Here is a 19,667-nt window from a genome sequence, read left to right on the forward strand (position 1 = left end):
ACCAATCTTGCAGCTGTAGTGTTACACAAAATGAACCCATCAATTCTCACATTCTGATTTATAAACTAAACAAATAGAAAAACATCTACGAATACTTTCTAAAACGGAAACACCCTGCATGAATAAATCCAAAAATTAACAATGATTATAAAATTGCAGATACCATTGATTCTAGAATTACACATTCCATTTCCAGCTTACTTTATATATTCCATATATGTATACACCCTTCTCCAGTACAACACTGTATATGTTACTCATTTATATGCTGTTACTCTCAATTACACTTCATATATAGATTCCTCATTTGCTTTATATATTCCATATATGTTGCATTCTTTACCGAATATATAATTCTTTCATATATAGTTCTCTCATGAAATTAATTAAATTCCACAAAAGCAGCTAAGGGTATTGAATCAGTTAATGTAGATGGCGCTTATGGTTGATTCTGGTGGGGAATAGTACAGGGACATGCTCCACAGAATAGTAATTGGAATGGATACAAGAGGCTTTTTCAGATGATGCGCAAGCTCAAGCTGAAGCGACATGTCTGTTTTATATAAATACGTTTTTTTCACTTGCAGAAGATTTTTCCTCTCAGTGTGCATATAATTTATAAACATCATCTTTCTGGTCATTTTCACTTTTCCGTGCAAGTTCTTGGTAGCAATTTAACAACGGAATGTAGAAACTTGTCTTTATAAGTTGCTGCTTCTTAATAGTAGTGGTGCCATGCATGCTCTTGGTTAAATTAATAGAGTACATCTGTAATTTGGAATGGTTCTTTCTAAATTGGCAGGAATTTTTTCAGACGAGAAGATTGCATGATACTTCTGCTAATTGGATCAATGGAAACGATAGCCAATGATTGGGGGCATCTTTTGGCAGAATTACGAGGACTTTGTTGAGGATGGGATTCGAAAAGAAACTTTCAACTTGAACAAGGAGGGGGAAGAAGGTTATTTTGATGTAGATGGAAATTTTATTGAATATATGTATAAACACACTACTCTTTGGCACATATATTTTCAAACCCTTCTACACCTTCGACAATGTTTCAAACTTCGCAGCAAAGCTCGCGTACATCTCTTTTTTATTTCTATATATACATACATACATATATATATATACACATTTGTTATATATATACATTTTTCATTGATTGCTGATTATTACCCAACACATGATGGATATAATCCCCCAAAAATTCACATTTTCACCATGTGCATTTCCTTTTGACTTATGACGTGCTAGGAAAAAATAAAATATACAATTTATCCACTTCAAATGACTTTATTTTTTAAGAAAATTCTTGAACCAGCAGGCTGAGAGTTTGGAATATCTTTTCATCCCATCTTTGAAATCCACATAGTTGATGCCAAACCTTACAGTATAACCCAACTCCCATTCAAAGTTGTCAAACAATGACCATGCAAAGAATCCCTTCACATTAACTCCATCCCTGCTCGAAAATATGAATATGAATCAGATATATACAACCATATATATCAGCGAAATTATTTAGTCATCAAGTAATAGAATGAAATCTTGTTTTTGTTATAAGCTTACTTGAATATCGCAGTATGAAGATAATCAAAATGACGATCATAATAGTCAATTCTTTGATTATCAACTAGAGCATCCTTAAGTGGTAATTTGGGATCATTCGACTCATCAATTCCTACAATGATAGGTGGTATTGTTACGTAATTTCTAATATCTAGTAAGTCTAGTATATATTGGACAACATTTGATAACACAAAGTGATTTAAAAGCCACAAATTACCATTTTCAGTAATGTAAATTAGTGGATCCTTATACGTTCTCTTGGTGTAAAGCAATAGCTCTCGAATTCCTCTTGGATAAACATGAAGCCAATCTGAAGGAGTCTGCAATATCATGAGGGTGAAACTTCAGCAATTTCACTATAAATAAATATCAAGAGGGTGAAACTTAATGAAACTTGATCAACATATTTGCAGAAACTATGTATACTACTATACTAGTTTAAGGTATATATATACACTCAAGGCTCACACAGTACATACCTCTGGACCAATTGGAACCCCATTACGCTCAGCTGCAGCAATAGACAAGTTCAAAGCCTTGTGAGTGTATATCTAATAAAGAAAGAAAGCCAACATCGTCAGCCAAAGCTCTTAGGTTTCTACTTACTTAAGAGATTGGCACGATAGTCCGTCGTGTAGTTTGGGTTTCTGGCATTAGGAGGAGGTGCATTGGCTGCATAATATGCTGTGTAGTAATTTACTCCAAGAAAATCAAATGAACCTTTTAGCATCTTGGATTGTTCTTTGGTGAACTTGGGTAATCGATTTTGGACGAGAGATCGCATACTATGCGGATAGTGACCATGCGTCAAGGGATCCATAAACCTATATTTTAAAAGAAAAACTAATGAAAATGGTTTGAAAACTTTAAGTTTTAACGACAAGGACAAAGTAAAAGGTAAAGTGAATAGTACCATAATTGACCTTTTTAGTGTAAAAATGTGGTTTTTCATTCAAGTGAACAGTACTGAGAGCTTTTCGTTAAAATTCTCTATTTTAAAAGGAAATTGTAACCTACATTAATTATATAAAAATGGAATATACCAACCATAAATTACTACATTTTTCTTTCAACAAACAATATTATAATTACACTTGGTTAAACACGAGTTTAAAACTAAACTTTAGGGAGGTGAATTCAAACTTGAGTGGAGCACATTGTGCTCTAGTCAACTTGGCTAAACACGAGTTTAAAATTAAATTATCCTATTGGATAGTCTCATTACTCATCTCAAATATTACCTAATTAGTTTTGTTGACAATGAATTCTTCTTTAATAGAAGAAGGGACTTTGCATTGGCTTATAAGTAAGTTAGGCTATTCGTCATACGGATTAATTTTATGGTGGAACCTCTTTCTTCAAATTTATCATTTGTAGTGATACTAAAAAGTTCAAATTTTCCTAAGCCCTAAATTAACAAATGGTTTCTAAAACAATTTTCTACACTCCTGCGAAATGACAATTTCCGATTTTGTCGATCTTCTCCTTCCTTATAATAGCTCGATATAAACTCTCTTTCATGTGCTACTTAGTACTACAGTCTAATAGTATTCTTCTTTACTTATATATCAGAGGTCTTATGTTTGATTCTCTTCAAAGGCGAATTTGAACCACATTGTTACTAACCCATTGTGAGGCCAAGCTCACCCATTCCCCTTCGTGTAAATACAATCGTTTGTTCATAAAAAAAAATAAAAAAAAAGCTTTCTTTCGAGTAAGTATATGTGGTGATGTCTTATCGTATTTTGTAGAGTGAGAAGAGTAATAGTTTCCTCCATTGCAGCAATAATTAATTAGTCACTGCAATTACTTTGCTTTGCTTTATAAATTTTACCATTTTTACTATAGTTTATTTATATTCCTCTTCAGTTGTAAACAAAATGTCTTAAATTCGAATCTCATTGACGATGAGTTCAAACCAATTTATCCCCCACTTCAGTATAATTTATCGTTATATTTAAAAATATATATTTATCCTTTAAATGTACATACCATCCAAACATAAACTCCAATGCTCTTTGTGCGGCATCTTTGTCCTGCTTTGAGTTAGAAAATGGCACAAACCAATGTGATATTAACGTTATTCCTATTATGCCCTTCTGTGATGCCTGCACACGTTACAAATTATTATTTGAGCATTTGCAAATAATAAATATATGGGACACTTTGGATGCGATCCCTAGTTATCAATATTCTTTGATTGAAACCTTGTTAGTTTTTAGTTTTTGATTGAGATCCCTGACATTAATGTAATAATGTAAGTAACTATATTTTTTAAATTAAAAATTAAAAATTGAAATTTGTAATTGTTTATATTAATGAGATTTTATGGGATTAAAAATAATAATAAAATATAAATTATACTCTCTATTATATTGTGTGTGTGTGTATGTGTGTGTGTATACATATATGCATGGGTACATTAACCAAAATTAACAAAAAAAGTTATTGTACCAAAACATGGATACATTCTCAAATCAACGAAAAAGAATGTACCCATATAAGTTTAAACATGGATTAAAAAATTTGAATGGATTTTATATTAAAAAAAGGGTACATTTTACATATAACAAATTGCTATATTTGAGAATGGGTACATTTAAGATTAAAAAAATTGAAAAATTATATGAATGGGTACATTTAAGATTAAAAATTAAGAATCTTTTTATATATAAAAAAAACTAATAGGTACAAACTTAATTTAATTTAATTTATTATTATTTTGGAAATGTTTGAATTGAAAATTAATTAGAAGTTTAATAGAGGTGTGAGTATTAAATCCTAAATTAATTACTAATTTTTATATTAAAAAATTATATAATAAACATGTAAATTCATTATCACATTAATGCTAGGAACTTGAATCAAAATTTGATAACTAATAAGATCTTAGTTAATAAACAGTAAGAACTAGGGACCGGATACTAATTTTTCCTAAATATATTTTTGACATAAACATCTATATATATAATTGGATTATAGTAATGCCTTAGAGATTTCTAAGAATGACCTGATACTTTTCTCTATACGACTTTACAGCAGCTGCATGAGATAGAAGTAGGTTGTGTGCCACCAAATATGGCTCAGTCCCTGATTTTCTACTTGGTGGAAACTTTCCTTCTACATAACCATGAGTAGTATAGCTCCACGGCTCGTTTAGCGTGATCCAATGCTTAACTTTGTCACCAAATTCCCTAAAGCATAAGTCTGCAAAGTCCCGAAAATGTTCCCTGTATATTGTATATTGGGAGGAGAATGAAAACAAACAGAAAATCATAAATTTTGGAGTAAGCTTTTTGTTACATTCTTATACAAATATTTTCAAGGGATGTATTATTCGTATTCTTCACAACACGATCCACAGACAGCACAACTTGTGAATCTCTATGATGTATTATAGCAAGGCTTTATTGTCGAATGAGCGTATATTTGCAAGTCTTATCAAAAAGTGATAATGTTTTGGTTCGATATGCAACGGGAATAGTTGAACTTTCACTTACACAATTCGAGGGCTTACGAACCACCATATTCATCCTGCAATGCTTGGGGAGCATCCCAGTGAAAAATTGTGACGAAGGGCTTTAGACCTGCATTCACCAATTAATATATTAAAAAAAGAAAATGAATATCAATAGCTGATTTCTTTATTAATTTTTTCATTAAGGACGCATAACAGTAGAGTAATGTTAGGTAAATCAAATTTGCAAATCATATGATGTGTCATTAATAGAAAATAAGCACGTTAATCGACACTTAAGTAATAATTCAATCATCAATACACATCATACGATTTACAAAATTTAGTTTAAAAAATTGATCTTCCTAACATTATCCTATCTATTAGTCATAGGAGTCGGGTGCATAACCATTGGCTTGAAGCTCTTTGATTAGGTTGTTGTAATATCTGATTCCTTCTTTGTTCACACCGCCACTTAACTTTCCATCTGATCAATGTGATCCAAGTTAATGTATGGACAAACATGTTAAAGCATCAACTAAACACATGGCGTAAAAAAATCATTCAACACGTATGATATGAAAAATCATTAAGCAAGGGATTGTAGTTGGCGAGAAGCGTTAATTCTCCCACCTCTGATAGGAGAAAAAAACTCCATGTTCGGCAACACGGTTCATACAGCCAGTGCCATAATATAAGTGATTGAACTTTTTTTAAGTATTCAACCATTTGTATTCTAACTCTTGGTGTATTGGCCGACACATTGAAAAAAATCTCTTATAATACAGATCAATGAAAAATAAGGAAAAATATTAGTAACCTATCTATATTATGTATGGGATCAACGATCCCCTCTCTCATAATCAATTTAATTTATGATTTTTCAGGTATTGAAAATTCAAGGCAATGTAGGAATTACAAAGAACGAATCAAAATTAAAAATAAAAATAAAAATCTCACACATAGTTTTATGAATCGTCTTACTTGGTAACAACCTAGTCCATGAGATTGAGAATCTGTAAGCATCAAATCCCATTTCCTTCATAATCTGAACATCTTCCTATAACAGCAAGGAAGTTAGAGAATCCAATAAAAAAAAAAGAGAGAAAGTATAGGCATATAAAAAAGAAACCTTGTTGTTCTTTGTACATGATTTCATATATATATGGTGTGGGCTTAATTAATTGTACCTTGTAGCGATGATATTGATCAGTAGCCACATCACCATTGCTGCCGTCTGCTATCCTACCTATTTTGTTTCCCATTAAAACATATAAGATATTTGAAATAGACCGTTAACATGTAGAATTAAAAATAAAATCAATAAATATATTGCCCTTTTAAAATATTATTGTAGTTTTTCAACTAACACGGTATTTATTGTTAATTTTGTTTAAGCTATATTAGTATGTCTAACGTCAATGTTTAATTTGTTTGCATTTCGCATTTCTTTATCCGTGCGAACGTTGTGGATACGAGTTAAGAGCTAGCAACCAAGAACCAAATTAAGCTTATTGACCATCAATTACCTCATCTCAAGATTTGGATTTAAAGTCTTAAACAGCGCTAAATGAAATTCAATATCCTTTTGATAATTGAAGAAAGAATAAAACCTGGATATTTGTGAGTGAATGCATCCCATATACTTGGTCCTCTACCATCTTCATTTGCAGCACCTTCATACTAAATTCAACACACGTGCGCGCACAGAAAATATAAATCAAAACCGTGCTTGTCATCTGACCATAACCTTAGCGAAAAAGCCAAAGTCAAGTACTACCTGGTAGGCCGCTGAAGCTGCCCCGAAAATGAAACCGGCTGGAAAACTGCTTCGTTTTAGGACACCAGTGTCACATGTAGTACCAAAATGGCTTTGATTGATAGCTCTACTTGTCACTGCACAGCCAAGAACTAGTAGCAAGCTGAAGAGGATAGTACTGCCTTGGAGTGCCATAGTTAAGTTCGTATTTTTGTTTTAGGTATTTATATAAATCATGTAGAAACCATGAAATAACAAAAGGACTGAGGAATTAATGATATTAATTTGAAAGCTATGCCATCTGATTCGATTCTTATAAACGCTTCCATGCATATTAACCTAAAATGTTGGACAACAAAGAAGGGGATATACTTGGAAAGCTTTCCCTGGCCCTATATTTCAATAAGAAGCGGTCAATGCGGTACACGTAGTTTAAGTTGTGAACGGATTACATTCAAGTCTTAAAATTGAGCCCTTGTGAGCTATATTCGGAGAAATAGGAGCTTTCGTGTACACACCTAGGACGTAGGGTTGTGAGTATGCTACATGTAGTTTTTTCATACAAACATATATCTACGTTATAAGTAAGTCGGTGAATGAGTGCATCCCTTAAGAAAGCATCCAAGCATTATTCTATTTACGATCTAAATCTGACTTTCATGCTACTTTTCTTTGGATTTTGAATGTCATAGGTTGAAATAATTATCTCATATTTGTATTATACGCAGACTGATAAGTTTGCTGCAAGGAAGTTAGAATTTTGATCCCCATAGACATTTATTATTGATTTTTTGGTACAAAACATACATTTATTTTTGTCCGTAGACAAAAATAAAATTCATATTATTGAAGGAATACAAATATTTAAAAAGGGAAATGATATGCTTAAATGTCTATGTCACGAACAATAATTGCAATCGGCCTTCTTTCTACTCTTTCAAGAAATTTTTGAACCATCGTGCTGACAGTTTTGAATGCCTTTTTTGCCCATCATTGAAATCCACAAAGATCAAACCAAACCGTACTGTGTATCCAGCAGACCATTCAAAATTGTCTAGTAACGACCATGAAAAGTATCCTTTCACATTGACACCATCCCTGCAAACAAAAGAGAGGAAAATTAAATACAATGATTACTAGTTTAATGATTAAATAACCAAAATGTAAGAAGGCTAGACCATATATATAAATAACCTTAGTAATAACTAGTGAAAATAATTTTTTTTGTCACTTAGTCCTACGGTTTAATGATATTCTTCTTCATTTGTAAGTGAGAAATCTTAGATTTAATTATTGCCAAAGACAAATTTGAACCACATTATTGTTAGCCCAATCTCTCACCCTCTTAGTATAAATAATATTATTTGTTAAAAAAGAACTTACTTGATTGCTCTGTTAAGGTAATCGAGGTGCTGATAGATGTAATCAATTCTATGGGTGTCATTGAGAGATTTCTCAAGTGATAATGTGGGATCATTCCACTCATCAATGCCTGCAAACATAATTTGTTATCACGTACGATCCTTAAGTTTATATCACTTTATAGAACTTAACTGAAACATTGATGATCTAATTAATCAAGGTTTAAAAATAATTACCGTTCTCAGTAATGTAAATGAGAGGATTTTGATAATTTTTCTTTGTGTAAACTAAAAGTTCTTGAAGTCCTTTAGGATAAACATATAGCCAGCTTGAAGCACCCTGCAACCCAATATTTGAAGATAATTGAGCTAATTACATGAAAACAATTATCCTTCGAATACTAATAACATAAGCTAATAATTTGATGCGTACCGGCGGACCAATAGGGACCCCATTATGCAATGCTGCACAAAATTAATGAATATTAGAATTTACTAAACTTGAATTGATCAAAGTAAGCTTTTCAATTAGTGAAATAAGACTTTATTGTTGTTGTTGTACTCACGTGATTGAAAAACGCGAGCATCAGTCAAGTAACTTGCATTTAGAGAATTATTGTGAGGTGCATAGCTTGAATAATGAGTAGTATAGTAATTTATTCCAATGAAGTCATATGACCCTTTTATTAACTTGGATTGTTCTGCCGTGAATACAGGTAATCGTTTTCCAACAAGAACTTTCATGGTGTGTGGATAACTACCACTTGTCAATGGCTCCATAAACCTATATAAACAAGAAAAATTAAAGAATAAAGTCAATATTATACATGTAAAGTATTGGTGGCCACTTAAGGTAGTTGTGTTAAAATATAAAAATTATTAATATACTTGCCATCCAAGCATAAAATCCAAAGATCGTAATGCAGCATTTTGATGGCGCGTGCTGTTAGAAACAGGCACAAACCAATGTACCCCTAGTGCCATCCCTATTACGCCCCTCTGAATTTTCTGCACATTATCACGCAAATTTGGTTTTTTCAGAGCAAGAAAAAGGTACAACCCTTGTCTATTTAACTATATAAACTATTCAATGTTGTATTAATTATAACTTAATAGCGTGTCACATAGAGTTTTGAATGAGGAACCAATAGTATGACCATAAAAAATAATTAATACCTGATATTTGTATCTGTACAGCTTTACTGCAGCTGCATGAGCAAGGAGGAAGTTGTGTGCCACCAAATATGGTTCAGTACCAGAATCTCCACCAGTACAGTTTCGCTCCATCCAAGCTGAACATCTTCCTGGTGCGAAAGCTCCTTCTGCATAACCATTAACTGCATAGGTCCATGGCTCGTTCAAGGTCATCCAATGCTTCACTCGGTCACCAAATGCCTTATAACAAATTTCAGCGAAATCTCGAAAATGATTGCTGCATATTGGAAGATTCAAAATCAATTATTTTGTGCTGATTTTGAAGCTTATGCATTAATTATATCAGTACGCATTTAAATAAACGATCTTTATGCAGAGGATATAAGCGTTCACTCACACAATTTTTGGGCTTAAGAAACCCCCGTATTCTTCTTCTAACGCTTGGGGAAGATCCCAATGGAAGATTGTCACGAATGGCTTTAGACCTATATATAACATGACCATTAAAAGTAAAAAGTTCGGTTATAACGTATTCTTATTAGATATTTTGTAAGGTGGGAGGATATATGATACTGGGCAGCTGTATCACCTCTGCTTAGGAGTGCATTGATGAGATTATTGTAGTATTTGATTCCTTCTTGGTTCACACCCCCACTTAGCTTTCCATCTAATTGTAGTTAGAAGAAACAAATAATCAAATACCTTCAAAGGGCGTAAAACAGGACAGTTGTCTGCAATATATTGAGGATTTGTTGGAAACAAATACGTGAACGCGGGGTACAACCACCCACTTACTTGGTAATACTCTGGACCATGAGATAGATAACCTATAAGCATCCAAGCCCATATTCTTCATAATCCCTACATCTTCCTACATATGATAACACAAAAGATACTACAAGAATAAATCTCATCTGAGAATTAAGTCCTGGATTTTCTTATGGTCGTGTGCTTATTGAATCAAGATTCAAGAAGGTATGGAGAATAAATTTGATGTGATTTTTGAACCTTATAACGGTGATATTGATCAGCAGCTACATCTCCAGTGGTGCTACCATTGATCCTTTCTGCATTTAACCAAAGAAATTTTTATTTTTTAGAGAAAGATGATCGCAGAAATTATACTTATGTGTGTGTGTACTGCAACTCACAATCTATTCATCTATAAGGAAAAATCGCTTCTTTTATATGTGTTATAAGATTTCTGCACCGGACCAGGTTCAGTTAAATATCAACTGAAATAAATAAACATGCAACTTGTAATTATTGTTAGGTAACAACACAATGAAGTCGCCGTTTTTGTTTATAAAAATAGATTGAACTACAAATGTATAAAGAGGATATGTTAATTATCACACACACACTTAGATATTATATATGAACTTTCAGTCGGTTTCTTTTTTCCTCATTTTTTTATAGCCGGAAATACAGGTATCCCGTCAGGACAGAAAAAGAAAACGACCAAAGAAATTTTACTTGATTGCACCCTGGCCATGATGAATGCCCACGAGGCTATTTTATTACACTTATATAAAGCAGAACAAGTCAAGAATAACTAAATTTCATGAAGTCGACACTAGCACTACAATCTGAAGGTAATTTTCTCCACTTTGTAAATGAGAGATTTAAGTTCCACTGTCAAAAAGGGGGAATTCAATAACTAATTACAGTTGGCGCACCATATGACTTAACCAAAATATCCAATTACAATATATTGTTGTATAAACAGAATTTCATGAAGTGGTTCCGAATGAAAGATTACGTTTGGTTTTGAAAGATAAAAAAGGCATGCATGCAGCAGGCCGGCGAAGAGATAAATTAAATTTGGCTTAATTGGAGAAACCTATAGAACAAAAGAACGACACCAGAGATTTAGAAAAAGTTATTTAAAAAAGAAACAATGTGGTTTTGGTTGCAGACGTGGGCGTGACCACATTAGCTAGAGTGAAATTTGTGCTCCCCCTCATGCATCCTAGTCCAAATCTCCTTCTTTGGCATTTAAATTGGTTAAAAGTAAAATGTCGCTGGTATAGAAAACATATAATTTGATTCGGGATGCATCTGTGGAGGTACCTGGATACTGGTGGGTGTAGTTATCCCAAATGCTTGGTTTTCTACCACCTTGATTCCATGCACCTTCATACTGTAGTACACAATGATGACATCAGTATATTTGTTAAAGATGCTAATTGGTGATCTGGCATTAAAAGAAAGCTAATATATAAAACACAGATAAAAGGCATATGACTAACTTGGTAAGCTGATGAAGCTGAGCCAAATATGAACCCTCTAGGAAAACTGGTCCTGTTGAGGCTGGTAGTGCTATAACGACTAGGTATAACAGGAGATTTTTTAGCGTTTGTCAATGCAATGCCAATTATAAATAGCACAGCCAACAGCAAAGAATCAAGTTTCATTGCCATAACTAAGGGTTTCTGGTGATCCAGACTGGTTTTTGCTCTTCTTGGCATGGCGTTTATATAGAGGAAGTACACTTGAGAAAAACAAATGAAGGATGATATTGAACCAGAAAACGTGGGAGGAGACGTATAATAATATATGATAACAGCTATTAGTCTTCGCCAATTTAGATAAGTTTTCAATATATGACTAAATATGTATTACGGGAAGTTACAAAGTGAAGGCACGCCAACATTCAAAAGTCAATTATTCGTTTACAATTAATCGTTTATTGACACTAATTAATAACTGTAATCTGATGTGAGAAGAGTATCAATCCCACATCATAATTAATTTTGTGTAAAATATATGATATATAATTAATGGCTAGTATGGGATTGCTCGAGTAAGAAACATTTTTGTTCTTAAGTGATTTTAATAGAAACATAACAAACTGTTTATTAAAAATATTTATTAACAACTCCTAAAAGAAAATGATAGTTGCTTTTTAGAAAGCACTTTTGGTTGTTTTTTGCCAAGTAATGTCATCGGTACTTCTAGCTATCTCAAAAGTACATTGGTCATTCGAAAAACACTTCTAAACTGAGCTAATTAGGTAAGAGGTGAAAATGAGAGGTGGGTATGTATATGTGGGATGAAATTCTATTTTTGAGGCTCTGAAAAGTAAACGATATACATACAGCTTTCTCTTCTTGATTTGAAATAGTCTTCAGCTCCTTGAAATTTCTAATAAGGAAAAAAATTGCCATGGGAGTTGTCTGGATCGCATGTTTATCTTCCTTTTGTTCTGGAAGGCGTATGATTTTTTTCTTACGCTAAATATCTGAGGATAAGCATTCCATGGTAGTATGAGAAAGGTCTAATTCACATTCTTCCTTCCTCCAAAACAATTGAAGAATTCCACTTTGAAATTTTCTTCTTGTCATATCCTAACAATTTTACCTTGAATCTGCGCCTCTAATTTGAATTGCATATGTAGCTTACAAGTTATGAAATTTTGTGTATATACAAACACTAACCATTGTATCGGAACTATATAAACGAAAGTGGCCACCGTGTTGATTAAAATGTGAACATAAACTCCAAATTAAGTTTGGAGATGAGGGAATATCCTTCACCACACACCTTCACATGTGATCTCTTTCTACTTAACACTTATTCAACTTGAATTTCGATGTTGTGTGAGGTGGAAACTCGGATAACACATATCTTAGAATTTGAGTGCTCAACCTAAAATCTAAGGCCCGAGATATTTCAAACAATAATAAAAAATTTGATTCAATGCACTATACAACAACATAGACTTATCTCAATAAGTGAGGTCGGCTGTATGAATCTTATAATGTCATTGCGGGTCGGTTTCATTTAGGATTTGTTATATAGAGATTTGACGTGAAAACGGAGTGTCAGCTGTCGACTACCTGACCACCTTTCTCTCCTCCTTTATCTAGATTTGAGACCACCAACAGAGTATAAAATTACACAGACGAAGTTTTTATTAAATGTAATACATATAGAATACATCACATGATATCTTTTATATTCTTTTAGAATCTCCACAATGCATATAAAATGACACGAGGAGCAAACGTACAACTGGCATTTTTGCTAATCACCATTTAGTGTGTTATATGCTCACCATCCTATTTATTACATTTAGATGAGTTTGAATTTCAAGATTCGTGTAGTGGATAGACACAAATCTCAAAATTCAAACTCATCTAACAGTAATAAATAAGGTGGTGAGCATACACCACACTAAATGGTGGTGAGCAAAAATGCAGTCTTTAATTAATTCTTTAATTTGTTTTTGTGCCAACTAGTCACTAAATTAAGCCTACTTTGAAACTGGCTCCCTGTACGTCAAGACCAATTGCCTGCCAAACGAACTCTCAGTTTCCATGCATGGCTAGAGAGCCGCAGAACAGCACTAGACCAACCTTGTCTAGAATTCCCCTCAAAAGTTACTCACACAACAGAGAAACAAAAAGAGATTAGAACCTTCTTCGACTGATTTAGTTAAAAAAAAACTAATGGAATTAGCTAAGAAAACCTAGGGTTTAGGAGCAAATCCTAGCCGCAAAACACTGTCCTTGTAATAGTTAGAGGCAACTGGTCAACTAAAGCCCACCCAAATACAATGATGCTCATGTAAAGTTCATATTTTGAGGACCTGCGAGGACTCTTTTACTGTTTTATCTTGTGATACTGTTACGATAGTTCTATGACTTGCAAGGTTGTTATCTTTTTTGTTAGTTAAATATGGGTCTTCATAGTGATTGAGAAATTGTATTGTATTCATGATGAGTTTGTAATTGGGAATTTGTGTAGTGTTTTTTTGGCGTGTTTGACTTTTTGGTTACGTTCAATATGTCTGTTCTATGTACGTTTTTGATGGTTTTTCTTAACAAATGTTTTTTACTTTAAAAAGGACACAAGCCTAAGTATTAGTTAACTTGATTAGCACTGGCTTCATTTTTTTTTTTTTTTTCATGGGCACTGGCTTCATTTATGAACAAAGTGTTATAGTAATTTAATTAGCACGCCGAACTTAGTTAAGTTGGTAACAATGCTGGATGGAGCGTTGTATGTGAGACCATTGTACAACACATTCAAAACACATGCAAACAACATACAAAACACATGAAACAAACGGCAATCCCTTTCAATAAATTTAGCAAAGAAGTCCCAGTGAATATTTGGGAATTCTAAACTCAGTCAGCACAAGGCTAAATATTAGTTAACTTAATTAGCATGTGGCTTCATTTATATACGAAGTGTGAATTACAAACTTTCAGAGCTTTATTTTTCTCATATTCTTTTTTTATTTTTTATTTTTATAAGTCGTCTTCTAATTTTGTTCAGATCTCATGTGGAGGAATGCTAGCTCATTCCTTACCCCCCCCCCCCTTTTTTTTTCTTTTCCAGATCCTACGATATTACTTGATGATGCAACCTATTTATTTTCTAAGTTACTTTGTAAAAGTCATTCTACAAAACACTACACTAAATCCGAATTTATTTAGTCATCAAACTTGTGATCCAACAATAGACGAATTATGATCTTCAATTAATGAAATTATGACATTATTAATCGAATAGTCAAACGATTTCTTTTTTTTTTTTTTTTTTTTTTTTGTAGAGTTCATCTTTGTGGGTAGTCTACAAATTAACTATTTCGATCATCAAGCAACATTGTACTTTAACAAAGATATAGAAGAAATTTTAAAAAAAAAGAAGGTAAGAATGAAAAGAGATATAGCATTCCTCATGTAATACTTATAAATTTATTTTTAAGATAAAATAAATTAGCATGGTCTTTTCTTTTGGGTAGGAATCGTTCTAGATGGCTTATAACCTTTTTTTTTTCTTTGAAACAACTGGCTTGTAAGCTTAAAACACTGAGAAAAATAAAAGATAGTGTTATTCACACACTTGTTTTTACTTCTTACACATTCTTATTAATTTTAGATCATATTGATCTTTCTTCAAATCATTCAAGGCTGAAAATTAAGAAAAGTGTGAGAAGTAAGATTGAGTGTGTGGATAGCACTACCCAAAATAAAAATTTTAGCTTACCCAAAATTCGGAAACTTACTCAGCTTGGAGAAAAGAAATTAAAATATGAGCATATCAGCCAGGATAGTACTACGTACTACTATGTGATATGAGCAACCCACTAATAGAAAATGTTATAAGTATTCTCCATGATCTTCCTCAGTTTAATTAATGAAATCTATCTTGTTTTTTTTGTTGGAAAACGAAATTTATCTTCGAACGTGTTTATTAGATATTACCATTAAAGACAAAGTCAGCTAGCGCACCGCAAACGAGTTTTAATTTTTCAATTTCGTAGTATTTATCGTGACTCATGCATGTGTCTAGTTGTTCTTTTTTTTCAACCATTGATTCCAATATAGAAATATACACCGTGTAGAATATAAAATCTGAAGAATACGAATTGAGAATACCTAGTTGAAGATTGGAAGTTGGATCTATGACATACACACACACACACGAAATTCAATCTAGTTAGTTTTCTTAACTCCTAATTGTTTATTGTCATGACTTACTGGAATTGGATACAATGAACGGGATTCGCGTGATTCGTTATGTGTGTGAGGGTGAGAGATATGATTATCTATTGTATTGACCTTGGAAATTTAGAGTAGAGAAAGTTTTGCTTGTGAGTGCTTTTAAGGCTTGTTTGAAAATGCTTTTATAATGACTAAAACGCTTATAGTAAAAATATTTTTGTGTTCTAAAAGTACTTGTAGTGTTTCCTACTAGAGGCGCCAATTATATGCTTCTTGCAGGAAACATTCAAGTTTTTTTTTTTTTTAAAGGATTCACTTACATTTTTTTTACTAAGGATTGATTCTAAAAACATTTTCACCAAAACTATTTTCAGCCATTTTAAAAACACTTCCAGGTGAGCCCTTAATAAATGAGTACGAGCTGACAAAGTTGCAACTGAGTAACAATCAGAAGGGGAATGCTAGCTAGCAAGACTCGCTCAAAATGCTAGTACGGCCAAACTTTCCATTCACGTATATTTTCAGTACTTCCTCAAATAAGAGATTTTTCAATGTTTTTGGAACACGAGTTGATATACTATGTGCCATTAATAGAAGTGGGAGAGGTTTTTTTTTTTTTTTCCTAAGTTTCCATTCACTTGTATCACGACACATGATGTATTAGCCTATGTTCCAGGAACATTGAAAAGTTTCTCATCAACGTTTTAGCTGGATCCCACATTAATATTATTCAAAATAAAAGTTTTTTTTTTTTCAATTAATATCTTCCATCGGCCCATATAAAGGTCTTACCCTCACCCTGTCATCAATTTAATGAGGGATTAAACAACCAGTCAACCCAAAGCATAACTTAATATTACAATTTCAAGCCACTTAGTAATATGGCCTAATGGTATTCCTCTTCACTTGTAAGTGAGAGGTCTTAGGTTCGATTCTCGCCAAATGTGAATTTAAACGACATTATTGCTAGCCCATTGTGAGGCTAAGCTCACTCTCTTAGTATAGATAATATCATTTGTTAAAAAAGAAATCAATTTCAAAATTCTACAGTGCAATATGAGAAAATTAAAATTTCATAGTTTATTTTTAAAATCACACAAAACATGAATGGTTTTTTTTTTTTTTTAAGGTATGAGGAGAATTTTATTGACATCGAAAAAAAGAATACACCTAGTCAGGGAGGGACATAAACCTTACCCCCATAACACAAGAAAAAAGGATGAAAACAATACATGCAAAAAAGGGGGACATAAACCTTACGCATCTAGAAACAAAATCAACAAAGATACAGGAAAAAGAGGGGGACATGAAACCTAACCCCTCTAAAGCCAAACCTAAAGGTCTAAACCTACAAAACAAAATAACATCACAAGGTTAAGGGGGGGGGGGGAAAGAAAGTAAGATAAACTTGTAAGTCGAGATGCACATTAATTTGAGAAGTGGAAGCCAGGAAAACCAAGATATAGTCTAAAAACAAAGCAGCACAAACCGCCATTAATTGGAGGGGAATCAAGCCATACCAAAGTTGGAGAAGACAAGCTCATGTTAGCAAAATTGTTCACAACCACATTTCCTTTGCGATATATGTGAGAGGAATAGAAATTCATCTTCCAGATGCGGTCCAAACAAATAGACCATTACGTACGAAGATGCCACGGAGGATCAAAATTAGTTGATTGGAGAGCAGAAATAACACTAGAAGAGTCACTTTCCAATCAAAGACAATGTCAACCCCATTGAAATGCGAACTCTGCACCAATTATAACTACTGATAATTCTGCATAAAAAGAGTTGTGATGACCAATCTCTTGGCAGAAACCACCAAGAAAGTGACCATGGCAATCTCAAAAAACTCCTCTACAAGCATCAGGACCAGCATTTCCTATAGACAAATTATCTGTATTAAATTTAATCTAAGGGAACCAAGGAGAAAACCAAAGAACAATAGTTATCCAACACCAGTTGATGAATGGTATATTAAATATATATTTTCTTGTTTGATACGACCATATTACACTCAACGCTGAGTCTCAAGTTGTATGTTAAGGGTGTGAATTTAAGGCCTAATTTGAGCTATTCAAGTTGAAGTCGAACATTATGAGTTATCAAAGCTTTGAGTATAGATCTTCCTCCATAGACTTCGGATAAGTTTGTTACATAAGTTTAACCCATGCTTAGCCAATTCAAGTCCTAAAAGATTGTTAGATATTATTGAGGAATAATTTGACCTTTAAAAGCAACGAAGAGAATGAAGTCATAATCACTTTAATAGTAAGCTTCTCCTCTTTTACATAAATAATATGCTCGACTCAATAGGTAAGCTTATCTTCTTCAGTAGAAAAAATATGCTCGACTTACAATAGGCACGTCTAAGTTCAATAATGAGCTAGTTTTTCCATAAGAACAATGACCACTATTTATTAGACAAACAATCCATATATATGATTCTCCTATTAGAATTCACACAAAATACCAAAATAGTCTCCTAACCAAATTATAAGCAGTAAAAATCAGTTTACATACTAAGTCCAATTTCATGTAAATTAGTAAAAACTAATCCTCTTTTCATAAGACTTTTCTACACCAATTTGAATCAACCAGCTATAAACCACTTTCATACTCATATTCTTAAATTCCCACTTCAATGTGAATCAAGTTTCTAGCACAACTTTCAAATTATAACATGAGTGAACACTAAGGCCATCTCTAACCGAAGAGGCTATGTTTAGCCCGTTCAGAGTTATAGCCCTACAAGAAATTATTTTTAAATGAACAGTGCCATATCACATTTATATATCATCTCCAAGAGAATGGGCTATTTTTTAGCCCATTTTTTTAAGTTTGTTCTTTAACTTTATTGGTTAATTGAATAAAGCTACCATATTAAAATAAGGTTCTCCAGACATATTTTGAGTGTCACTTGTCGTTAAATGAATAAGCCTCTGAATTTCTTATTTTTATATAATCCCAACAACTTAGACATTAATTCAAAGATCACAATTTAATTGAAATACATCTTAAATATTAAAACTACATCAACTTAATTAATATTAAAGCTACAACAATTTAGATATTAAAGATTACAACAAATTAGGAGTTTAAAGAGTGTGAAGAATTAAAACAAAATGATGTAAGATAGTATGGAAGGGTGAAATGATGTGAGAAATGACTTAGGTATTTATATTTTTCTAATTTCGTCCTAAATTATGTTTTCAAAATATGACGTTAGCTAGCAAGTTGGCTACTAATAGCTTAGGCCCCTCAAACGAGCTGGCTGGCTGGACTTGCCCAGCCTAATGGCCAAAGGGCTTGAGTTTGGCTTGGTGGGTCCCTTTTTCTTTTGGTCTAGACCTCCATTGAAGATGATTTTTTTTTTCTCTCATTTCAGGCTATAACACAACCCATAACCTTATGGCCTGATCCATTGGAGATAGCCTTAGTCTTTTCATTAAAAGAGTTTATCATCACAAACATTCTGCCAATGCATTTCAAAATATAGAATCAAAGAACCACTGTTGCAAACATAATATAGAACGGATTCCATGATTGCTATATCCAATTTGCATAATCAATGTTGTGATCAAACTGATAAAGCAAACTCAATATAATTTGCTCCAACTTATCTGGCCAAACTTAACAACTATAATGTTAAACGTCAACCAATAACAAATTTTATAAACTTTCACATTACTCTAACACAATGAGTAATAAAGTAATAATTCAACCAATTCGTTAATCAAACTACAACTTGATTCATAAGCATCAAAAGGAATTATAACTTCACAATATTAAGTGTTAGTTAATAGCAAGTTTGTTAACCAATAGTCATTTTAACACTATGAACAACTTATCCATAATTCAACAAATTGCTTCAATAAAACCACAACCTGGTTTCCAAGCATCCA

The 19,667-nt window shown here is 32.8% G+C and overlaps 1 protein-coding gene and 1 pseudogene across 1 annotated transcript; both read right to left on the reverse strand.

Moving 5' to 3' along the window:
- Positions 1 to 1,056: 1,056 nt before the first annotated feature.
- LOC103447061 (beta-glucosidase 12-like) lies at positions 1,057 to 7,080 on the reverse strand (annotated as a pseudogene).
- A 460-nt stretch (positions 7,081 to 7,540) lies between these two features.
- LOC103447062 (beta-glucosidase 12-like) lies at positions 7,541 to 11,837 on the reverse strand. The gene is made up of 13 exons (XM_008386231.4): positions 11,557 to 11,837; positions 11,378 to 11,447; positions 10,313 to 10,371; positions 10,100 to 10,175; positions 9,894 to 9,971; positions 9,702 to 9,789; positions 9,326 to 9,581; positions 9,042 to 9,157; positions 8,716 to 8,933; positions 8,583 to 8,614; positions 8,387 to 8,489; positions 8,172 to 8,280; positions 7,541 to 7,886 (listed from the first exon to the last, which is right to left on the reverse strand). The coding sequence occupies exons 1-13, from the start codon at positions 11,773 to 11,775 to the stop codon at positions 7,718 to 7,720; spliced, it is 1,593 nt and encodes a 530-aa protein (XP_008384453.3). The 5' UTR covers positions 11,776 to 11,837; the 3' UTR covers positions 7,541 to 7,717.
- Positions 11,838 to 19,667: the final 7,830 nt, after the last annotated feature.

The sequence above is a fragment of the Malus domestica genome, chromosome 11 (assembly GCF_042453785.1).
Source record: "Malus domestica chromosome 11, GDT2T_hap1".
Classification (NCBI taxonomy): domain Eukaryota; kingdom Viridiplantae; phylum Streptophyta; class Magnoliopsida; order Rosales; family Rosaceae; genus Malus; species Malus domestica.